Source organism: Drosophila simulans, chromosome X (assembly GCF_016746395.2).
Source record: "Drosophila simulans strain w501 chromosome X, Prin_Dsim_3.1, whole genome shotgun sequence".
NCBI lineage: Eukaryota > Metazoa > Arthropoda > Insecta > Diptera > Drosophilidae > Drosophila > Drosophila simulans.
Window position 1 is genome coordinate 10,684,465 of NC_052525.2, and position 20,784 is coordinate 10,705,248.

The 20,784-nt window shown below is 45.6% G+C and overlaps 5 protein-coding genes across 7 annotated transcripts; 2 read left to right on the top strand and 3 right to left on the bottom strand.

The window, feature by feature from the left end:
- Window positions 1-367: 367 nt before the first annotated feature.
- LOC6740073 (GTP-binding nuclear protein Ran) lies at window positions 368-3,679 on the bottom strand. The gene is made up of 3 exons (XM_016180827.3): window positions 3,525-3,679; window positions 964-1,462; window positions 368-887 (listed from the first exon to the last, which is right to left on the bottom strand). The coding sequence occupies exons 2-3, from the start codon at window positions 1,396-1,398 to the stop codon at window positions 672-674; spliced, it is 651 nt and encodes a 216-aa protein (XP_016038882.1). The 5' UTR covers window positions 1,399-1,462; window positions 3,525-3,679; the 3' UTR covers window positions 368-671.
- A 909-nt stretch (window positions 3,680-4,588) lies between these two features.
- On the top strand, window positions 4,589-7,924 carry LOC27206657 (serine/threonine-protein kinase Warts). The gene is made up of 4 exons (XM_039296485.1): window positions 4,589-5,033; window positions 5,108-5,143; window positions 5,821-7,312; window positions 7,416-7,924. The coding sequence occupies exons 1-4, from the start codon at window positions 4,896-4,898 to the stop codon at window positions 7,556-7,558; spliced, it is 1,809 nt and encodes a 602-aa protein (XP_039152419.1). The 5' UTR covers window positions 4,589-4,895; the 3' UTR covers window positions 7,559-7,924.
- Window positions 7,925-8,135: 211 nt separating this feature from the next.
- LOC6740076 (protein quiver) lies at window positions 8,136-9,110 on the bottom strand. Its single transcript, XM_002076922.4, has 2 exons — window positions 8,918-9,110; window positions 8,136-8,653 (listed from the first exon to the last, which is right to left on the bottom strand). Exons 1-2 carry the CDS (start codon window positions 8,976-8,978, stop codon window positions 8,259-8,261), a joined length of 456 nt encoding a protein of 151 aa, XP_002076958.1. The 5' UTR covers window positions 8,979-9,110; the 3' UTR covers window positions 8,136-8,258.
- A 566-nt stretch (window positions 9,111-9,676) lies between these two features.
- Window positions 9,677-19,702, top strand: LOC27208872 (cytoplasmic dynein 1 light intermediate chain 1). Of its 3 annotated transcripts, none has more exons than XM_044923532.1 (8): window positions 9,677-9,974; window positions 10,348-10,566; window positions 16,324-16,514; window positions 16,581-16,981; window positions 17,048-17,277; window positions 17,350-17,461; window positions 17,533-17,718; window positions 17,780-19,702. In XM_044923532.1, exons 2-8 carry the CDS (start codon window positions 10,475-10,477, stop codon window positions 18,047-18,049), a joined length of 1,482 nt encoding a protein of 493 aa, XP_044779467.1. In that variant the 5' UTR covers window positions 9,677-9,974; window positions 10,348-10,474; the 3' UTR covers window positions 18,050-19,702. The 3 variants fall into 3 exon arrangements, with proteins under 3 accessions (XP_044779467.1, XP_039152420.1, XP_044779468.1); XM_039296486.2 differs by lacking the exon at window positions 9,677-9,974 and adding an exon at window positions 10,029-10,122; XM_044923533.1 differs by lacking the exon at window positions 9,677-9,974 and adding an exon at window positions 10,036-10,052.
- On the bottom strand, window positions 11,987-15,263 carry LOC6740075 (armadillo repeat-containing protein 2). Its single transcript, XM_002076923.4, has 7 exons — window positions 14,692-15,263; window positions 14,423-14,621; window positions 14,210-14,347; window positions 13,513-14,135; window positions 13,265-13,448; window positions 12,979-13,209; window positions 11,987-12,914 (listed from the first exon to the last, which is right to left on the bottom strand). The coding sequence occupies exons 1-7, from the start codon at window positions 15,090-15,092 to the stop codon at window positions 12,093-12,095; spliced, it is 2,598 nt and encodes an 865-aa protein (XP_002076959.1). The 5' UTR covers window positions 15,093-15,263; the 3' UTR covers window positions 11,987-12,092.
- Window positions 19,703-20,784: the final 1,082 nt, after the last annotated feature.

Below are 20,784 nucleotides of genomic sequence, written 5' to 3' on the forward strand. Positions count from 1 at the left end.
CGGCCTGTCTATAGGTTATTTTCTCATAGTTTCCAGTGTTTTCCTTTCTTTTTTTTTTCAATAGTATTATTTTTCCTTTGGGGACTCAGTTCATTGGCCAGCTATTGCGCTCTCGCTCGCTCCCGTGCGCCGCTCCGAGCATGCCGTCTCGCTCGTTTCTAACATTCACACTTTTTTTTCTTCTTTTTTTGTTGGGTGGAAAAGAACATTGTTTTATAGTTTTAAAAAAATACGTGCCGTGACTATTTATTTCTCTCTTGGTTTTCGACTAAGTTACTGTTGCCTGCCTGCTTTATCTTTTAATTTACTTACTTTTCTTTATTCTTTGCCAAGAGCCAACGTATAAGGAAACAAACAAAAAAAAAAATCAATTATAACCAACTTATTAATGGATTGGAAACCTAAATTTTAAATACAATCGACGTCATAAGAGCTGCTTGTTCTCCATTGATCGATTGAAGAACATAAACGGGCTGGTAAACTCAATGGTGTAACCAGTAGAACACAACTGCTAATGATACATTCTGCTCCGTACCGGTTCCTTCATCTCCCCTTGATGCAGTGTGTTGTGTGTTGTGTGTTCGGTGTGGTTTGGTGTTGTGTTCTGAGTGTGTGTATGTGTGTGGTGTTCGTGCAAGCCGGATTTCGCTCTAAGTTAACTACAAATAGGCTTATAGCTCCTCGTCCTCGTCGGGCAGTGCGGTCGCCTGGGCCTCCTGCAAGTCGCGCTCGATCTGCGCCTGCCAATCCTTATCCATCTTGACCTCGGGCGGCAGCAGGGCTGGCATGGCGACAAACTCCAGGTTGGGATCACCAACCAGCTTGCGCGCCAGCCAGAGGAATGGTTTCTCGAAGTTGTAGTTCGATTTGGCAGAAATATCGTAATACTGTTCGATGAAAAAGAGACACAAACACAATGGCGTTAACAACTTAAAATGAACGTTCAATATTTTGCTAATTTACCTGCAAGTTCTTCTTTCGGTGGAAGACGATGCTCTTCGCTTTCACCTTGCGGTCCTTGATATCGACTTTGTTGCCACAGAGGACGATTGGTATGTTCTCGCAGACGCGGACCAGATCGCGATGCCAGTTGGGCACGTTCTTGTACGTGACACGCGAGGTAACATCGAACATGATGACGGCACACTGGCCCTGAATGTAGTAGCCATCGCGCAGGCCGCCGAACTTCTCCTGGCCAGCGGTGTCCCACACGTTGAAACGGATGGCGCCACGATTGGTATGGAAGATCAACGGATGCACCTCCACGCCCAGTGTGGCCACGTACTTCTTCTCGAACTCACCGGTCATGTGGCGCTTGACGAAGGTGGTCTTGCCGGTGCCGCCATCGCCGACTAGCACGCACTTGAATGTGGGTATATCCTGACCTTCCTGAGCCATCCTTCTAAGTACTCGGAGTCTTCGTTTATGCTATATTTCTGGACTTTAGCGATGGAACCGTGAGCTGCAGATGGAACGGTAGCGTTTGGCTGGTTAGCAACTTGCAACTACTATGCTACTTTATATATTTCTATATAGATATATAGATATAAATATATATATATATATATATAAGTGTAGCGGAGCTTGAGCAGGAACAGGAGCGGAATGTGTGGGCTAGGATGTTGTTGGTTCGGCGAGCGCCAGGCGACTGACTGCCCGTCCTGCGAGCCGTCCAAAATGTGACGTGCACAATGGATGCGTCAAAGCCCGCCAAGGACGGCGACCAGCTGTTCGGCGAGGAGCGAGCAGGATAACGACAAAGGACACTGCAGCTGCCGCTCCCGCTGAGCCCGCAAGGATAAGAAGGCCGAGATGCCGAGCCAGAGCGAGATGGCCACAGGGTCTGGCTGCGTGTGCAGGTAAGCAGAAATGCCAGGCGCACCAAACAACAACAACAACAACAAGAAGGCGGCGGCAAATGTCAGGGAGGCGGAAGGATATACTCTGCATCCTCGCACACATTCCCACCACGTTTATGCGCAGCCCAAAACAGTTTGCCACACAAAAGGAGCAGACCCGGAAAACCCACGGCGGCTCTGACCCACAATTGACCTGGGCAATACTAATTTAAGCCCGAGCATGGGAAATCAAAGTAAATAACAAGGAAGTAATATATGCTGACATTTCTGTTCGCAAATAATAAGCGCGCATAAACGCATAAGTTTCGGAATATTTGCTGTAACATTGGAGACATTCAAAACATTCGAAGAAAAGCGCAGTGTAAACAACATTTTCAAGCTAAAGAAACTTGAACTGTATATAACATAACATTTGTTTATCATTTACTACGAACTGTAATCAAAGATATGAACAAATTTAAGAAGTTATGGTTTTGAATGAAATGGCCATATATAAATTTATTTATTAACATAAAATAGCAAAAGGAAGTACTTTCTGAAGGAACTAAAGTAAAATAACAAATTTATCAATAAAGATGACCATATTTTTAGCGAATAATGATAAATTTCATCAATTTGAACTGAGGTGTACAATTTGAATGGAAATATTGCGTAAAACGCTGAAAATGGCATTTGCTGACTCATTCCTTTTGGAGGATTGCAAGATTGCGAAATTCCACCAGTACTGTTCATAAAAGCAGGAAATTCCTTATTTCGAGTGCCGCCTGTAACGCCGGCAAATTACAAGAACACACACGCGCGCGCACACACACACACACGCACGCATGCACTCGTATTGGTGAGAACCTGTGGACGCTGCGAAGCGCGCCAAAAAAATAAAAATGCCGACATACAAATAGTGCAGCGTTTCCTTAGCTCATTTGCTGGCTGGCAAACAGCAGCAGTCGCGATTCACGTGAAAATCGCCAATCGCATTTATATATTCTAAATAACAAATCAAATTCTAACACACATACGCACCCACACACGCACACAGAGTCAAACAGACGCAGACAGACGACGACGGCGACGTCGCCGCCGGCAGAAGAAACATGAAGCAAATTCATTGCCGTTTTTTTTTTTTTTGCGATTCATGTTTAACCTCACAAAATGCGAATGGCATGGCAATCGGCGAGAATCTTGCGATGGCCAAAGGACAAGGACATTTGTCCTGCTTCAGTGTGGAGTATGAAGGAGCTGACAGTCCTAACTGGACGGCGCTTTTCCACTGCATAGCTTGCCACGAGCCGGAAAAGCAGGGAAAACAGCACGAGGCGGCACCATGTCGTTTTCGTTTTTTTTGGTCAGCGAAATCTCTGGAAGCTCTACACGCAACTTGTTTTCTGCAACTCTAGCCGGCAACTGGGCTTGTTGACCGGCTGGACTTGGTGGCCAGAAGCCGGGTGGGCGGTGCCCGTGAGGACAGGCAGCAGAAACCGCCGGGCCGGGAATAAAGCACACAATTCCAGGCGAAGGGACGCCGTCGTCCATATTGCATGCGGATTTGAGGCGTCACTGGCGTCATGCCGCACATGAACGAGCACTCATTCACATCACGATGGCGAATTGGCCAGGCTGGCAGCGAATTTGCACACAACTTAACGCACATTTTGTAGTTCTACTTACATATTGCTCCAAATTCCTCGGAAACCACAAATTTCTCTTTTCCGTCGAAACACAAAGCAGTGCTGCCAGACTTAAGTGATGAATGAAGTGTAGCCGTTGCCTCGATGTTTTCGTTATCGGCCAGTGTGACAGTGCAAATGTCGAGAGGTTCCAAATTCTGAAGCCTAATTATGAACCATTCACACCATTTGTTATTATTGTTGGTTGTTATATATGAGATATATGGTATAATAAATACATGTAAACGCGTAGGAACCGAAAAACGAAATCTCCTCGAAAACTGTCGATTAAACGGTAATAGAACTATTTGCATAAATAATACAGTAAGACGTGGAGCACGCTCTGTGAGCTGAGTTAAATAATAAATTTAAATAATGGTATAATAAAATAAATAATAATAAATAAATATTAAAAGTTAGGGCAGAACTCTTATTGTTAATAAAGCGATTCATGATATTTTTTAGCTGCGGTATTTGTACTAGAGAAGGTGGCATTTTCAAATGCCTTTAAACTCCTCCCACTTGTAAGCGATTTTCTGAAAAACTGTAAATAACTTTTTGATGAATTTTTCCAGGATCATTACTTATATAGGCCTACATAAGCCTATAAGCACGGCATTCTGGAACAGGCTCTGTGAACAACAACAAACATAAATGAATTTCATTTTTCAGAATCTATTTACAAATAACGAAAAAATAAATAAATAAGGACTTCTCCATGTTCAAATATTCCACCATTCCGCCATCATTTGTGGGACATCAGATTGTCCTTAAATGTTCTTTAAGATGGTCTAGCGTGTATTTTGGAACACGCTCTGCGTGTGGGTAGCCGATATTTTATTAATATATTTTATATACGTACAATAAACTAAGATCGTACATAGATAGTTAGATTTTTCTTTTCTTAAAATTTTTTGCAATATTTAGAACTCAGCTATAAATAACAACAAAATAAATTAATAAAAACTTTCCCATGTTCATAAATTCCACCGTTCCGCCATCGATGCTAATTTATCGACGTTAAACTGACGCACATCGTTCTTATTTATCCAAATGCACCTAATTAACAGTTAGCTTCAAAATTCGCACATTGTTCTGTAGTCGCCGATCTGGCAACGCTACCAGTTGATGCAACACATATTTTTTTTGTCTTAAATTGTTGTTTATTGTTAAGTTAAGAATATAGTGACCAATCTACCATATATACAACCACATTCGGTTTTAAATCCCACCATACTCCCTTGTGAAAATTCGCCCAGAATTCCCACAAGTGAATCAAATGCAACGCATCCGAAATCAGTCGCGTGCGTGATATCCGTGATTCGTACGATATCCGTCGTTAAATATATAACGTCCATATAATCGGACCAAGATGAGCAAGTTCCAAAAGGAGCGCAAGGACGCAAAGTTCAGGTACTACATGGAGAAGTACTTCGTGCTGCCGCTGGAGCTGAAGAACGACCTCATCTACTGCCAGCGTTCGCTGCGCGATTTCCTCAAGGTCCACGCGGTAAGTGCAGCAAGTGCTCCTTGGCGAACAGCAGCTAATATTCGTTTCTTTGTCTCTCTTCTCCACTTACGCAGCTGGTCTCGGAGGTCTTCGATGAGCAGGCGGATGCGGTGGGTTTAACGCCAGAAGACTGCAAGTCTTTGTCCTTTGTTCCCAGCGCCACATGTATCCCCGATCCCCCCGGGTGAAGGTGGACGCCCGTAGAACACCCCCCTTTCCCTATTAAAAGAAACCCAACTCACAGAACTGTATGTAGATGAAGCTATGAAACGTAGTACTTAGTTTAGTTTTTCATTTCCAAGAAACTGATGTTTACGCGAGAATTTTGTAGAGTTGAAAGTGGCAACTGCGTTTTATGCAAAACTAATAATGCACTAAAATTGGGTCAAATGTATTCATTTCCAAAGGAACCACGTTCACAACTCTGAATTTTGTCGCAAATACTTTCACTTTTTTACCTTAAACTTGTTTTTGGTTTTTTTTCTTGCAAAGAAGACATATGAGCAATATGTATGTGAGGAATTCCATCAGATAATACATTCTATATGAGCAAATATTGCTGATTTCTTAACAGCATTAATGCACATTAACTCCGCTTTATTTCAATACTTTCCCAACGTGCGTCCTTATCCATCCATACCAACCCCAATTGTAATTGAAATGTATTCCCTGTTTTGCTCAGTGCTAATGGTCATTATCGTTTTTGATGGCCATTAGCACCTGTGCTGATTCCACCTAACAATCCCAGCCACGCCTAAAATGACACTCACGCTCTTGCCATCATTAGGATCCAGTACAGATGCGTCGCATCTTGGACGAACTGGAGGAGGAGGTGTACGAGATCAATGCCGAGCAGAAGTTCCTGCTGCTACGCCTCAACGATAGCCTAATGGAATTCTCCGTGAAGCTGAAGGAGAACAACATCGTGTTCCTGCCGGAAATCGCCAATGAGCACGTTTCCGCCCAGGTAGTGCCTTTGATCAGCGATCTCAGCTACAAGATCACGCCGCAGTCGGTGATGGCTCGTGATACCGAGGAGATGCTCATTCGCAAGCACTTCCTGCTGAGCCAGGACGATGAGGCCGGCATGCCGCCGCTGAAGCTCAGCGAATTGGATGAGAATATACCATTGATGCTGGCTCCGCCGGTTAAGGGATTGGGTCAGCAGATCGCCGCCGTTCAGCCGGAGCCAGAGTGGCTCAAAGCCGATGAGGCAACAGTGCCAGTGCCACCGCCGCCGCCACAATCGAAGTCGAAGCTGATGAAAGGGTCGCTGGATTCGACCACTGTCAAGCGGGAAAAAATCACCCGCAGCTCACCGCCGCCCTTGGCGCCCATAACCCAAACCGCGGTGGCTGAGGTGCCACCAGTGCCTCCATCACCACAACCTGAATCTGCACCAGGGAACTTTCAGGTGGTGGCCCAGAGTCGCAAGAACTTGCAGCAGGCATTGAGGAGGGCCAGAAAGACGAAGCAGCAGCCGCGTTTGTTCGACGACGAGGAGGAACTGGAGATCACCAGTTTGCAGAACGGTCGCAACAAGAACAAGACGAGCGATGGCAAGGGAACACCGCCATCGCTGGAGCCAACGAATGCTGCCGCCAATCAGGCAGCCAAGAAGAGCATCCCACAAATGCCTAGTCAGGGGACGGCGAAGAACAATACCGCGAAGACGAAAAACACGCGCAGGAAATCCTCGCCAACGCCCACATCCAGTGGACAGCCGCAGCCAGTGGTATCGTCATCCGGCAGCTCCGATGATTCCAGTGCCGAGCTGCAGCAGGAGCAGCAAAGACGCGTCGCATCCGCCGCCCAGTGGCGCGATGAGCCGCGCGAGAGCCGCACCCAGCCGGAGGAGTACGGCCAGGAGACGTTCCTCGGCCTCTTTGAGCTCTACTCGCCGGAGGTGCTCAAGAAGCTCAGTCAGCGCCACTCGAAGCGCAAGCGTCGCACCGTTCAGAACGCCAGCGGTGTGGATTTCCACTATGGCCAGCAGTTGAATGCCGTGGACGCACTGGTCATGGGCGTTCGTGGTCAGAAGAAGAACAAGGAGAAGTCCGAATTCCTTCTCTCGCCGACGGAGAAGCGTCTGCAGGCCAACTCGAAGAGGACGTACACACGCAAGAGCAAGTCGCCGGACGAGGTTACGGAGAAGAGCAGCGCAGGAGGAGGATCTGGCGCATCGGGAACTGCGTCTTCATCAGCCTGTCAGCATAAAGAGGGCGGTGCCTCCAAGTGCCGCAAATGCCGCGAGTGCCGCGAATGCAAACGTCGTGTGGGTGAGTCACCAACCAACTTGATTATTTTTTTGAGCCAGCTGCTCCGATGAGTTGGTTCTCTGGAATTCGTATTACCCATTTAATGCTTGTTTCTTTTTCGCAGAGACCGAAGCGATGTACTGCCACTTGTGCAGCGGATTATACCACATGGACTGCCACGAGTTCACCAAAAATCGCCAGCTGATGCAGCTGCAGAACTCTCGCTGCCCCCCATGCTTGCGCGAGAAAGATAAGTTGGAGAAGTAGCGTGTTGCCACGTGAACCAATGCTGTTCAATACCCAATTTTTGTTTCTCATTCCTTCACAAAGGAATGTGTATTTTTGAATCAACCCTAGTTGCCTCCTCAGTCCAATGGACATAGGCATTTGTAAGACGCCTCCCTCGGTTCCTTGTTGTGGCTCTCCAACGCCAATTTGCAGTCCACGCTCGTCTTTCATACATTTTTGTCTTTCTTTTTCTTTTTCTTTTTCAACAAGGACTAGGGATAGTATTTAGGTTTAAGTGAAGTTAAGTTTTTTCCTACACTCTCGTAATTAAGAAAAAAGTTTGTATCTACTCGAAGGAGTGATTTAATTAAATATATGCATATAATATTGTTTTTTTGCGAATAATCGCGCATGTGTCGTTTCTTTGTCTGTTCCACTGATAGCTGATTGACTCGAAGTCGGGATCTATGCCATATGTAGCCATAATCATGGTTACATATTGAATGTACCTTACTTGCGATTGGAGTGCTCCTTGCCTGCCTGAATGAATCTACACGCTACGAAAGAATTCCCAGTAAACCGCAAAAAAATCTTGAGCAGAGCAAGAACATTCGACTTTAAGTATTAAACAAAAATAGTTTGTATTTATCGAACTGTGGATATTGCATTAAGTGTTGCTGAGTATTGGAAGATATATATATACACATTGTTGGCTAAGAGCACAGAAGGCAAATAGAGTCTAGTTTCGCATCCGCTGGAGCAGCCAGGAGGCGATCAGCGGCACCACGGGAATGAGGATCATCACAGGTGCACTGGACCAGCTACTCGCGCCGTTGCACAGGTCGCCCTGGCAGAAGCACATGTACACCTTCTTGTAGTTGTAGATGGTGTCCGCACAGCGGTCCATGTTGTCGTCCGGACCGCGCTGCACGCACATCCGCTGGATGGCCAGGTCGTAGTCGTCGATGGCATAGGTGCCGCCGCCCTCGATCACCTTGCCGCACCAGCCGCTGGCGCACGGGATGGCCGCCACTCCCGGCTCCTGCTCCACGTCCGTTGCATTGAAGGTGAAGGGGTCCTTGCAGCTGCCCAGTTCGCCGCGGGATCGGCACTGATAGCAGCGGCGCAGGAGGCCTACAATTGAAAGTTCAAATATTTAAAATTTAAAACATGGGTTTAAAAATCTAAAAGTAGATTAAAAATGAAAATTATAAAATTTTTTTAATATTTAATGAAATATTAAGCAAATGGGACGAAACGATGCATCGGAAAAAGTTAGTTTTTAATTGATTTTCGCCGTTTTCCCCATGGGAAAATCGAATTATATCTCTCATATCTCTCATACACACAACACATACGCAACCTAAACAAAAGACTTCAACGAGAACACGAACTCACCATCGATTGAGACCAGACTTATGAGAAAAATCACAGCCAGTAAATGGCTCGTAAATTGCATGGTCCCGTTTTCTTATTTCGCCTACTAACTAGTCAATAATGAATAATATATTTAATAAATATATGTAAATGTCAAAATCAAGGAAGATTAATCGTGAATTAGTGTTACCAGGCGCAGGAATTGCACCGACACCAAAGGTAAAAAGCTTTTGCAAAACTAAATTAATATTTTATTTAATATATATATATATTTAAATTCATTATGTATATGTGTATTTAAATTATTTATAAAACTTACATCATTTTATCAACGTTTAATTATTTCAAAAATAATCATACTAAATAATTATCGATGGGAGATTTCAAAAATAAACCTAGCAGATTTTAAGTAATTTATCGATAGTATTGCAAACTTGCATAAGTGTTTGGTAGAATTTCAGTAGATACCAGAAATAGTAACTTTGCCACAACGCCATCTGTTGGAAATGTGAACAAAGTTCACAATGAGATCAAAGCGACACCTATGAGCAGCGTCAAATCGTTATTGAAATATTTACTTTTAAATTATTAGTAACTCGTGATTCGAAGTAAATTAACGGGTACTCCATCCATCTTGCCATATAAAAAAACAAAAGCTGGGAGAAAAGTTCTAATAAAAATAGGAAATTGTTATAAAAGTGATTGTTGTGGGAACGTTATTTCCCGCACCTGCTAGTGCCGAGTGTGACCATACCCGGCTGGCCTTTTGGTATCAGTATTTTTTGCAGTATTTCTACACGAATAATTGGTGCGAAAGAAAAAGCAAAGCAAAGCAGAAGTGAAGAAGAAGAGCAGTGAAGAGGAGAGGCAGTCAGATTCGACGACGCAACGGCGCTGAAAAAACTCCAGTGGAAACGCATACGAACGCGGCTCTTCTCCACATAAATACACATTATATTATTTAAGTTTGCCTTGTCCAATTGGAACGATCGAAAGGCTGTCCAGCGGAGAGGACGTGCGTGCAAATCCAGGGCGCGAGTTTTCATCGGAGAGGAGAGCGAAGAGCGTGAGAAACTGCGTACGTAGGAAACGGAATAAAAAAAAGTGGGCAATCAGAAAGGAGGAAAGAAAGAAAATAGAGTGAGAGAGAGAGAGAGTGAGTAGAAGAGGAAATTTTGCGAATTTGTCAGCAGCTGTGCGTCGTAACTAAAGCAACAGAATTCCAAGTGAGAGTGGGTGGGAGAGAGAGCGCGGTGACAAATGCATAGAGAATTAAACAAAAATAATACAAGTGCGCAGCCTTGCTGTAAAATTATTTAAATAGACTGCTAAATCATATGCAGCCGACACCTGGCAGCCGTCTCGCTCTGTCGCGCATGTGTTTGTTTTTGTTTGCCAACTGTTTCTCATCTTGCCTCTCTCCCCCTCTCTCCCCCTCTCTCTCTCTTTAGCACTCTCTGTTGCAGCGCCAGCACATCCCGTTTCCCAATTGGATCCAGCCAGGAGTGGAGAGCGTTCCAATAGGAGCACCGCAGCTGCAGCACCAACAACAACAACAACAAAAACAACAACAACAACATGGCGATGAACAGTGGGACGCAAACGAATGCGCTGACATCATCCTTTACCACGAAGAAAAAGGATGCGGCCGCGGAAAAGGAGAACCTATGGTGAGTGCAATTGCAGCAGTAGCGACTACTTCAGCAAGTTAACCCCCCAAAGAAAGCAACACAACCCCAATTGAAACCCCAAAATCAATCAACTAAAAGTGATATATGCGTAATCCCCCAAAATGCAAGCACCAAGATAACCCCAGAGATCAGTTACCAAAAAACAGAAACTATAGAACAAATGATTAGGTAGTTCGAGGTGGAAAAATATGTTCTTTGAACCATTATTGTAATAATGCTTAACTTTCAGAGCGTGTAACTCGGTACATTACAATATGATATCGACAAATAACTACTACTAATATGCGAAGTGCAATAAAATCTAATCTCAAACGAGAGAATCTGAGAAGATAAACAAAAAAAAAAGTTCGGAGAGGGTGCTCTATATTTCTCTTCAATTTGTTGATAACTTTCTTTTAAAATGACGTTCGCTAGTTGCTTTTTGCCACCACTACTACTACTACTATTACTATCTTAAACTTCTGCCCGTTGGTAACTAATACTACTTAATTTTTGGTCTTGCACTTTGTAGTTTGCTTTCCGATAGCCGGCAACTCCCAGTTTTTTTTCTTTTTTCTGGAGCCGCAAACCAGCTGATTTCATTGGCATGTTGTCATTTCTTTTTCTACCAATATTCCTCTACTTAACCTCAAATGTTGCAAAACGATTTGCCAGCTTTTTAGCGATTATAAATTAATAAACAAATAGTATTACAAAAATACGGCAAAGACAGCGGTAGGCGAGATAAAGAGGCTCACAAAGAAAAACAGAGAGCAAAATGATAGGGGAGAGAGGCCGAAAAGAGCAACAATGTGCGGGGATGATTCATAAATTCACTAAACAACAAGAAAAAGCAACAAATCGAGGGCAGCGTTTACCATTTTTTTTTCGCTTTATCAGTTTTTCTACACTCATACCTATAAATAAAACCCAGCTTAATGGGCCGTCCGCCAATAAGACCGATTCCAATTGGAATCCAAACTTGGCTCTAAGATGTGCGTGTATTGGCTTCCGCTGGTGTGTGCGTGTGTGTGTGTGAGTGCAAACGATGTTGTCATCACCTGAATATGTCGTTTGGCTTAAACTACACTAGTTAACATAATTTACCAGTAAAATACGGAACAGCAGTTGTCCAAAAAATCGATGGAAATCGAGATTTCTTTAGAAATCATTTGATATTTAGGTTTCAAATTACATTGTGCTTCCAATAAAAGCTAACTACTGTCTTAAAAATATGAGTAGAAGTATGGATTTCGACCCATTTCGAATACATTAGGTTTCCATTGAACAGCCCGAGTTTGTAGCATAGTGTCTCGAAACACTATGAACTTGAGATAGTCATCATTGTTTATGTTTTGGGGCATATAATCAATGTTTTACTTGGTAATGATATCCCAGTTAAATCTCGAATGCAGACAACTATTTCGAAACATTTTTTATTGGCTTTGATAATTTGTTTAATGATATTTATCCAATAATGATGCTAGTTTGCATAGAAACACTAAAAACTATCAAACGAACTGATACTACATTTCCTCGATAAATACATCGTTATCATCTTCGTTATCGGCATTTTGGGGTAGCGATACCTGCGATTGCTGCTGCCTATCGAAGTTGTTTTGGATGCGTTCCAGCAAATCAGTGGCGACCAGTGCGAAATCCTCCCACAAGGCATCGTGCGCTTCCGGATCCGTATCCGTTGCATCCAAATCTTCAGATTCCCGCTCCGGATCATCCTCGTCGTTATCGTTATCCTCATCGCCGGGCGATAATCGATCCTCATCGAGATAATCGGCCAGCAGATCACTTACTTCATCGAGTATGTTACCACTCTGGCAAAGATTGGCCGCACAATGGCCGTCGATGAGAAGATTCCAGAGGGCCTGGCAAACAATGTTGGCCAGAAACCAATCCTCCTGCTCCAGGGATCCACGCAGCAGTAGCGACAGCAGTTCCGCTCCGCGCAGTTGCAGAAAAGGACCTCTCTGTTCGCCATCGCCCAAGAGGTTCACCAGGACACCAATGGCACAGGTGCGGAGCTCATAATCCTGGCCAGCTGCCTGCTTCGTCAGTTGCTGCACCATCAGTGGCAATCCACCGGCGGCACAGAAACAACGCCGTGCTTGCTCGTTCCTCGTTAGGTTACCCAGCACACGGGCCAGCTCCACTTTGGTCACCGACGTTTGACAGTTGCCCAACACCTTGGCCAACGAAGCGGACAGGTCGTCGATCAAGCTCTGCAGGGATCCCTCGGCCAACGGCTGCACAGCTGCCTGTTTGTCTTGGTAGAAGCACAGATTGTGCAGGGCTCCCAAGGTGGCATGCAGAAGCTCCTGCTGTTCCGGCGACTAAACCATAGATAAGCAAGCAAAGCCATTAGTTTCTGGCCAGAATTATGCACCACAAACTCACCTTCTTCTTGGTCAACTCCTCACTGGTCTTGCTCAAAAGCTGCAGCAGCACGGCGCCCAAAGAACGGACATTGCCCAAGCCTGCGCCCACCTCCGGATTCACACTCATATTGGCCACCACTCGTATCAACTTGATTTGAGCATCCAAATGGGCCACACTGCTGGGTGAGCGTTCGTTCAGCTGTTCCAGGACATTTAGAAGATACTCCATGGCCACATCGTTGTGAAAGTACTAAAAGGGAATAGTAAATGGAACTCATTCCAACTTAAAGTGGTTAAAAACACACCTGTATGCGCGCCGATTCGTGTTTGGCCAGTATGTTGCCCAGCATGTAGCCCAAACGACTTAGAACCGCCAAGAGACGTTCACTGCACTGCCCACCGCCGGCACACGAAGGACCCAGGAGCAGGCCAATCCTGGCAGCATAGTTGTGCAGCGTTTCACAGCAATCAGAGTCCTCCGAGAGCACACTAAAAATTGGAATAATCACAGCTCAGTTAGATCTTGCCCCAGAAGGATGAGATGGAAACCCACCTGAGTGTGCGCACCACATTGGCCTGGACCTCCAGTTCGCCCATGGATACCTCGGCCGCTCGAATGAGATGTGGACATGCCAGTTGCAGTTGGAGCTGCAGACGCTGCTGTTGCTGGGAAACATCTGCCAGAGCCCTCATGGCCGCCGACAGTTGATAGAGGGTGTGTAGCGGTGGACCCTGTAGGCGTTTGGTGGCTCCCGCCTCATTCAACATCTGCAGGTGCAGTATCATCAGCTCCACGGCGCCATGGCGAGCCAGGCGGGACACCAACGTTTGCTGACCCGTCAATTTCCTGGGACACAGCGAACTCGATATGGCCGATAGAGCGGGTGGCATTAGAGCAGGAATGGGCAGCGAATGACTCTCGGAGGTCTCCAAACCAATCCAATTGCGGTTGAGGGCATCATCCCGCTCCTGGGCACTGCTGGCGGTCAGGAAGCGTATGCAACCATAGGCATAAATGCAAGCCTCCGGCTCATCCAGTGGCGATGCGTGTCCCAAGCCATCGATGAGCAGCTCCAGAACGTCGTGTTCATGGAAAAGGGCGTCATGCTGCTCGTGCCTGGCCACCTTGAAGATCAGCTTGCAGGCACCCGTGAGATTGCTGCCCGTCACACGAAGCTAAAGCGATTTGAAAGTATTCAAATTAAATGGGGGAAATCCCGAGTGGAATGTCCAAATGGATGATGACTCACAGCCAAAACCACGCGAGCCACGGCCAAGAGGACTCGTGGTGAAGTGCATTCCACCAAACCGTAGAGTCCTCCTAGGATGAAGCCACGCTTGTAGTTGCGCTCCTGCTTTCTCACGCGTGTATAAAGCTCCTGGAGGATCTGTGAGCAATATAATTAATAGTCGAACCACTTGCTCTATTGAACAAAATGATGAAATACTTATTGGAAACTTACCGCATTAATGTGCTGCACTGTCTCGTCGCTGCAATCCTTCAAACCACTGTGCTGCTTGAGCAGTTCGATCAGCGTTTCCGTGCTGGATTGACAGAGCAGAGCTCCATTCCGGGTGGGCATGGGTGTGGCAGATACGGAACCCGATAGCGCCGGCAACTGGCGGGGCGTCGATGGTTTCTCGTTCTGCAGATAACGCATGCTATGTGAGGCCAGAAGAAATGGAAACGGATGAATGCCTGTGCCATGGAATCTAGCAATGGGTAACCTACGAAAAGGCACTTGGCGGCCGCCCAGCCATGGCAACTTTGCCATACAAAACTCGTCCGGATTCGCGGGGCGTAATGGGTCGTCGAGTGCTGACCAAACGAGCACCACCGGTGGCCAAGAGTGGAACGGCGTTCACCGATTCGCCCAGGAACATCTTGGCCTCGCTTATGAGTTCCGCGGATGTCTTGCGCCTGCCCATTCCACTGGTGCCACTGGACACCAGGCCCAGTTTGTTCAGACTCTGTTCACTGGCGTGCGGCTGGTGGTGGCGCATCTGGTGGTGCTTCGCCAGCTGCTGCTGCCTGTCCGATTTGTCCGAGTCCGCCGGCTGCTTGGCCATCTCCGCCGGATTCGCCTGAGGACGTGTCTCGCTGCGCGAACGCCGCCGCAATAGCAAACTCATCCTGGATCGCAATACTCCAATTTGTTAATATTGAGAAAACAGTGCAACACTCGACCAGCGCGACGAACAGTTCTCGATGGACTCCTCGCAGGCAGCGAGGAGGTTTGCCTGGAAATTTTACGTTTCGTTTGGCTTTTTCGCGTGCACCATGCCAACGGGCTAGCACTCCACCCCAGCCAACACCTCTGCCCCAGCGAAGGAGTCCACCGAGCACTAGCCACCACCAAATGGAGAACGTTAAAGCGTTCACTTACCACTGCCTGTACAGTGGGACGCAGGTGGTCTATTGCCCCAAAGTGGGTCAACGCAATGGGAAAGGATAAGGGAAATTGCAGAGAAGGCTGTGGGTTTTAATTGCTTCTCGAAAATGATCGAAAGTTTCGAAAGGAAATGGTAGAAACTAATAAGATTTAATGGAATCCATGTATTAACAAGAATTGAGTGAACTTAACTTATATCTTTACATATTTATGTAAAATAATATATCCCGAGCCAGTGTGCCATATTCGTACGTAAATGAGAAAGCGCCGCTTTCAATAAAGGAACCGACCAAAACAAAACAATCGCCACGAACTCGAAAAGTGCTGCTCGGTCGGGCAATCGATATTCCCCATAGTATAGTCAAAGTGGTCGTAGTCTTGTGGAGAAAGCGGGAGATACGGCGGCAACGTGCGGAGCAGCAGAGCAGGTACCTGTGGTCGATTTGCATGTCCTGGCTGGGACAGGACCGGACATTGTGTTGGAGCAGAAAAGTATTCCCAACCATCACATTCACAACAATTGAAAAATTATTTAATTGGTCTAATTGAATTGCCAGACAGCGTCTAGCGACGTTTCGAAAATCGCATGCAAAACTATATATCAAATATTGAAACACTAAAATCGAGCACGAATCGTGGGCTTTGGGGTGGTAAATTTGAGAGGCGTGGCTGAAGCATATAATAAAGGTGCTGGGGGTCCGCCAATTAACTTGATGGCCGGAATGTTGCGAAAAGGGAAATGCGAATGAGTGACGGAGCTCTGACCTGGATACGATTACGTGTGTCAGCGGAAAAGCTACGAAAATGAGTGTACTTCTGGATATATGGAAGACTAGGAACATAGCTTTGTATTTCAACTGCTTAGAGTTAAAGACTTTTCTTTGGGGGATTACTTTGCTGAACAACCCACTCATTAAATTTGAACAAACTAAGCAAGTTGCATTGATAAATTCCGAATTTATCTCTTGCAGGTCAGCGATATTGAATGAAGTACAAACACAGGGCAGCACAAAACTTCCATCAAACAAATCTGTACTAGTATTAGGCGACAATGCCACCGGAAAGACGACACTCATTGCCAAACTGCAGGGCGTCGAGGATCCGAAGAAGGGTTCCGGCCTGGAGTATGCCTACATTGATGTGAAGGATGAGTACAGAGACGGTGAGTGATCCGATATCTGTTGAAGTTTTGCAATTAGTAATTGATCTTATGTTGCTTCTATTGCAGACATGACGCGCTTGGGCGTTTGGGTCCTGGACGGCGATCCAGGACACACAAACCTGCTACACTATGCGCTCAACGAAACGAACTATGCACACACACTCGTCATCCTCACCGTTTCGATGACGCAGCCGTGGGGCTGGCTGGAGCAGCTGAACCATTGGATCAAGGTCCTGGGCCAGCACATCGATAGCCTGCAGCTGGACGCCAAAGAGAAGGAGGCGGCCCGCCAGCGACTGACCACCACGTGGCAGAGCTACTGTGAGGTGGGCGACGATCTGGATCCGGGCTCCCCCGTCAAGCGGACGATGCGCAACAACTCGATCGACGAGGATGACCTGCTGCCGCTGACGGAGGATGCACTAATTACAAATCTGGGCCTCGACATCGTTGTTGTGGTCACAAAGGTGAGTGCGGCATGGAAATATTAAAAACTATTATGGATCTCTAATCGTTGGATTTGCTTATTATAGACGGACTACATGACCACGCTAGAGAAGGAGTACGAGTATCGTGACGAGCACTTTGACTTCATCCAGCAGTGGATACGTAACTTCTGCCTGCGGCATGGCACTTCGCTCTTCTACACGAGCGTCAAGGAAGACAAGAACTGTGATGTCCTCTACAAGTATCTGACGCATCGAATTTATGGTCTACCATTCCGTACGCCAGCGCTAGTCGTTGAGAAGGATGCGGTACTCATGTGGGTGTCCCTTTTCTCTATTTTGCACTAGTTGCCATAATTAGTATTTTACATATCTTTGTTTCCCAACAGTCCGGCTGGCTGGGATAGCCTGAAGAAGATTAGTATTTTATACGAGAATATGCATGGAGTCAAGGCCGAGAATCCCTACACAGACATTATCAAATCGCCACCAACTAGAAAGGTATGTTACTCCATTCATTCATTTGCTAAAATGCTATGAGGCATTGCTTACATATCTCACCACTCTTCCAGGCGGTTTCCAATCGCGAGGCGGAAGTGCAGACGGAAGATGAGCAGGCGTTCCTGGCACGCCAGCAGGAGATCCTCAAGCAGGGCGACCAGGTGCGCGGTGAGTCGCCACTGCGATCGCAGGGCGTGGGCAGCAATAAGAGCGGACCCCGAACGCCCGGCACCGCGGGACAGAGTTCGCCCAAAAAGGTATGTACGCCCAATGCACACCAAAAGTGCATATTAAGCTCATTCGTTAACCCATTTTCAGATTGATCCCAAGCTGACGCCAGCAACGCCCGGCGCCGAAGGTGTCCTGGCCAACTTCTTTAACTCGCTGCTGCACAAAAAGTCGGGCAGTCCGGGTGGCGGCGGTTCCGGCGCAGCGGGTAATCCGGCTGGTCCGGGTCGCACTGCCAACGGTACGGATGCAGTAATGACGCCCGAGAAGCTGGCCGTGCGCACAGATGCGGCCGCCGAGCTGGATCGATTATCGCGCAGCGTGAAAAAGGAGATCGACATGTCGCAGAGTGAGTGTTGAGCCGTAGTCAACCAGGAGCAGCAACACACACACCACAGCAGAACAGCAGAACAGCAGCGGCAGCAGCAACGAGAGAACCACAACAGCATGAAACCGTATTTAAGCATCAAGTGAAGGGCAGAGACTCGTAGAGACTCGTTGAGAGTCGCAGGATAGCTGGGCAGCCGCGAAAGGGATCATCATTGGAAACAGCTGCCCTGGATCATTCAATGGTCCGCTAGTTGGTGTACGGTCTTTTTATCACGCGGAGGGCTAGCTTTTAAGTTGTTAGTATTCCACGGAACGTGATCAATGCCCAGAGATTGTTCTGCATAACCACTTTAAAACTTTCAAGGTACTCATTTGATGGGTTGCCTAGCCACTAGTGATTCTTTTTGCGAGCCTTCTGCTTTATACTCAAACACTTTCGCTAAGAAATTAAACAAAAAAACAAAAGGAAAACTAGGAATGAGAAACATAACGCTGAACAAGAGTTGAGACATTCGCCACTTAATGGATAAGCTTAGGAAAAATGTTTTCTATTTGAAGAAGGGAAGTTGTCTGCGAGGCATCTTGTTGTACTTCTCCCAGCGCAGCTGGCCCCGCTCTGCATGTGTTTAAAGGGCCTTGGCGAGATGACAGACAGAGAGATAGAGAGCGAGGATAATGATAATGGTAACGATAATGATAACGCTAAGGATAAGGATAAAGTGAAGTAGGTTTTTTTTTCGTTCGCGGGTCCACACACACATTTGTATAATAAATTATTTAATGAGCTGTAAAATGTAATTAACAAACGGCAGACAAACGAGAGATTCGAACACGATTCAAGATCCCTGCGATGATGAGTATGGCTTGCTCCCTAGCCTGTATGTACTTTTTAATTATATTAATTATTTACACACACACCCACTCACACTTGTGTCGATTCGGTAGGCGAGACGTTTACATTAGTATTTATACCAGGAGACTTCGAGGCGCTCCTCCATTGACATGTGTACATTTTAAGTTTGCTTTCGTTCCAAATCCAAATCCAAATCCAACCAACCAACCAACCAACCAAGCAACACACCAACCAACGAAGCCCATTGTAATTAATTTTATGCCTCCTCAATCCCTTCGATTTTAATGTAGAACTCTTTCGTTATCCGCTCCAGAAGAGCAACCGCAGTCCGTCTTCATTTTAAAGCCAGTTTTTATTTAAGCCATTTTAAACGAGCGTGGATCACGGAGGGTACGCATGCATGTGTCCTGATCGAGGAGACCAAGTTAGACCAAGGCTGGATCGCATCTCGCCAGGCGAAGATTACTCTATTTTACTCTATGATTCGAATCGAGAAGTAGCTTTCCTTTTGCCATATGTATTCCACCAAATGTATGTATGCTCTTCTCGTCGGGAGATATAGTTTCCATAATATTCCACGATTTTTCATGTCCTCTCCACTGCTCTTCCTCCCGCATTCAACTCTTTGCCTCTCGCTCTATGCCGTGTGTCGTCAGAAGCAACCACAAAAAGAAAATATATATAATTAACAAAAAATAAAAACGAAAAATTAACTGAATGATTTGTGCTACAGAAACTATTTTTATGTATAAATACAAAATAATTATATTAAATATATTGTATAACATTATATATAAATATATAAAACGAAAACCCAGAGCAAATTTAAACCCTTGTGCAAGCGAATTATTTAAACAAATTGATCGGTATTCGAAAACTCCCAAACAAAGAACAAAGCTAAAAAAAAACACACACACAAAACTAACTTAATGTAAATTAAACACACACAAAATATAGACAACAAATCAGCGTCGAAAATTGCAACAAAAAAGTAAAATAATTTAAATAAATTTTCCAAAAACACAAAAAAATAAATCAAATAAAAGGTTGTTTTTAATTGTGAGCTACTGAATAAATTCTGAGATGCAATAAATTGCATAATGACGAAAGAGACCTAATAACTTTGAATAAGTGGTACTTTTATTAGTGATGAAAGGCTCGTCTAAACTAGAAAGAAAATGCAGCTAGGTATTTTCATTTTGAAAGTGATTTCTACAATCATTTTTGTACACTTTGCAAAATGTTGTACTATATCTATGCTGATAACTATTTCAAGCTATGAAAAGGAAGTTTTTTAAAATAAGTAGTATAGTTTAACTGATCAGCATTTGGACTATGGTGAGCGATTCTGGATAGTGATGATGAGTCAGTGGCTCCACCTGTTTGTCAATTACCCAAAGCTCCCAGTGCATGCGTCTATCCAAAGGAACCAAGGACCGCGAGGAACAGCTGGCAGCTGGCTTGGCTTCCCTGCCCTTCCCTGCCAGCATTGCCTTGATGGCTCCAAGGATAACACTTTGCTTGACCTTCTCCCAGTGTGTGTGTGTGTGTTTGAGTGTGTGTGTGTGTGTGTGTTGGAGAGAGCGCGTGATAAATGATGACGCCAGTCTACCTCAATCTCTGCGCCCTTTTGGGTCCTTTGGCTTACTTATTGTTTCAGCCCGCATCCTTTGTGCCCGGCGACAGTTTTGCCAAGTTCCATCCCTTACCCCCTCCCCCTCCGCTGGATTTTCCCTCGCACGTGCTCATTTTCCTTATTGCCCAGCCTGACTTAGCGCCTTTTCTGCCAGCCTCGATTTGGCTCAAAAAAATATTGACATTGATTTTGATTTCCTTTTTGCGATTTGATGGCTTGCCTCCTGCACGTAGCATAGACCATATACTATATACTACATGCCATATGCCATACCAT

Coding starts and splice junctions, on each gene's coding strand:
- LOC27206657 (XM_039296485.1), top strand. CDS start 4,896: ATGAGCAAGTTCCAAAAGGAGCGCAAGGACGCAAAGTTCAGGTACTAC. Junction 5,034..5,107: donor ATTTCCTCAAGGTCCACGCG/GTAAGTGCAGCA, acceptor CCACTTACGCAG/CTGGTCTCGGAGGTCTTCGA. Junction 5,144..5,820: donor TCGATGAGCAGGCGGATGCG/GTGGGTTTAACG, acceptor TGCCATCATTAG/GATCCAGTACAGATGCGTCG.
- LOC6740075 (XM_002076923.4), bottom strand. CDS start 15,092: ATGAGTTTGCTATTGCGGCGGCGTTCGCGCAGCGAGACACGTCCTCAG. Junction 14,136..14,209: donor TGGCTCGCGTGGTTTTGGCT/GTGAGTCATCAT, acceptor AAATCGCTTTAG/CTTCGTGTGACGGGCAGCAA. Junction 12,915..12,978: donor AGGAGTTGACCAAGAAGAAG/GTGAGTTTGTGG, acceptor TCTATGGTTTAG/TCGCCGGAACAGCAGGAGCT.
- LOC6740076 (XM_002076922.4), bottom strand. CDS start 8,978: ATGCAATTTACGAGCCATTTACTGGCTGTGATTTTTCTCATAAGTCTG. Junction 8,654..8,917: donor AAGTCTGGTCTCAATCGATG/GTGAGTTCGTGT, acceptor TTTCAATTGTAG/GCCTCCTGCGCCGCTGCTAT.
- LOC27208872 (XM_044923532.1), top strand. CDS start 10,475: ATGGCGATGAACAGTGGGACGCAAACGAATGCGCTGACATCATCCTTT. Junction 10,567..16,323: donor GCGGAAAAGGAGAACCTATG/GTGAGTGCAATT, acceptor TATCTCTTGCAG/GTCAGCGATATTGAATGAAG. Junction 16,515..16,580: donor GAAGGATGAGTACAGAGACG/GTGAGTGATCCG, acceptor CTTCTATTGCAG/ACATGACGCGCTTGGGCGTT.
- LOC6740073 (XM_016180827.3), bottom strand. CDS start 1,398: ATGGCTCAGGAAGGTCAGGATATACCCACATTCAAGTGCGTGCTAGTC. Junction 888..963: donor ACCGAAAGAAGAACTTGCAG/GTAAATTAGCAA, acceptor TTCATCGAACAG/TATTACGATATTTCTGCCAA.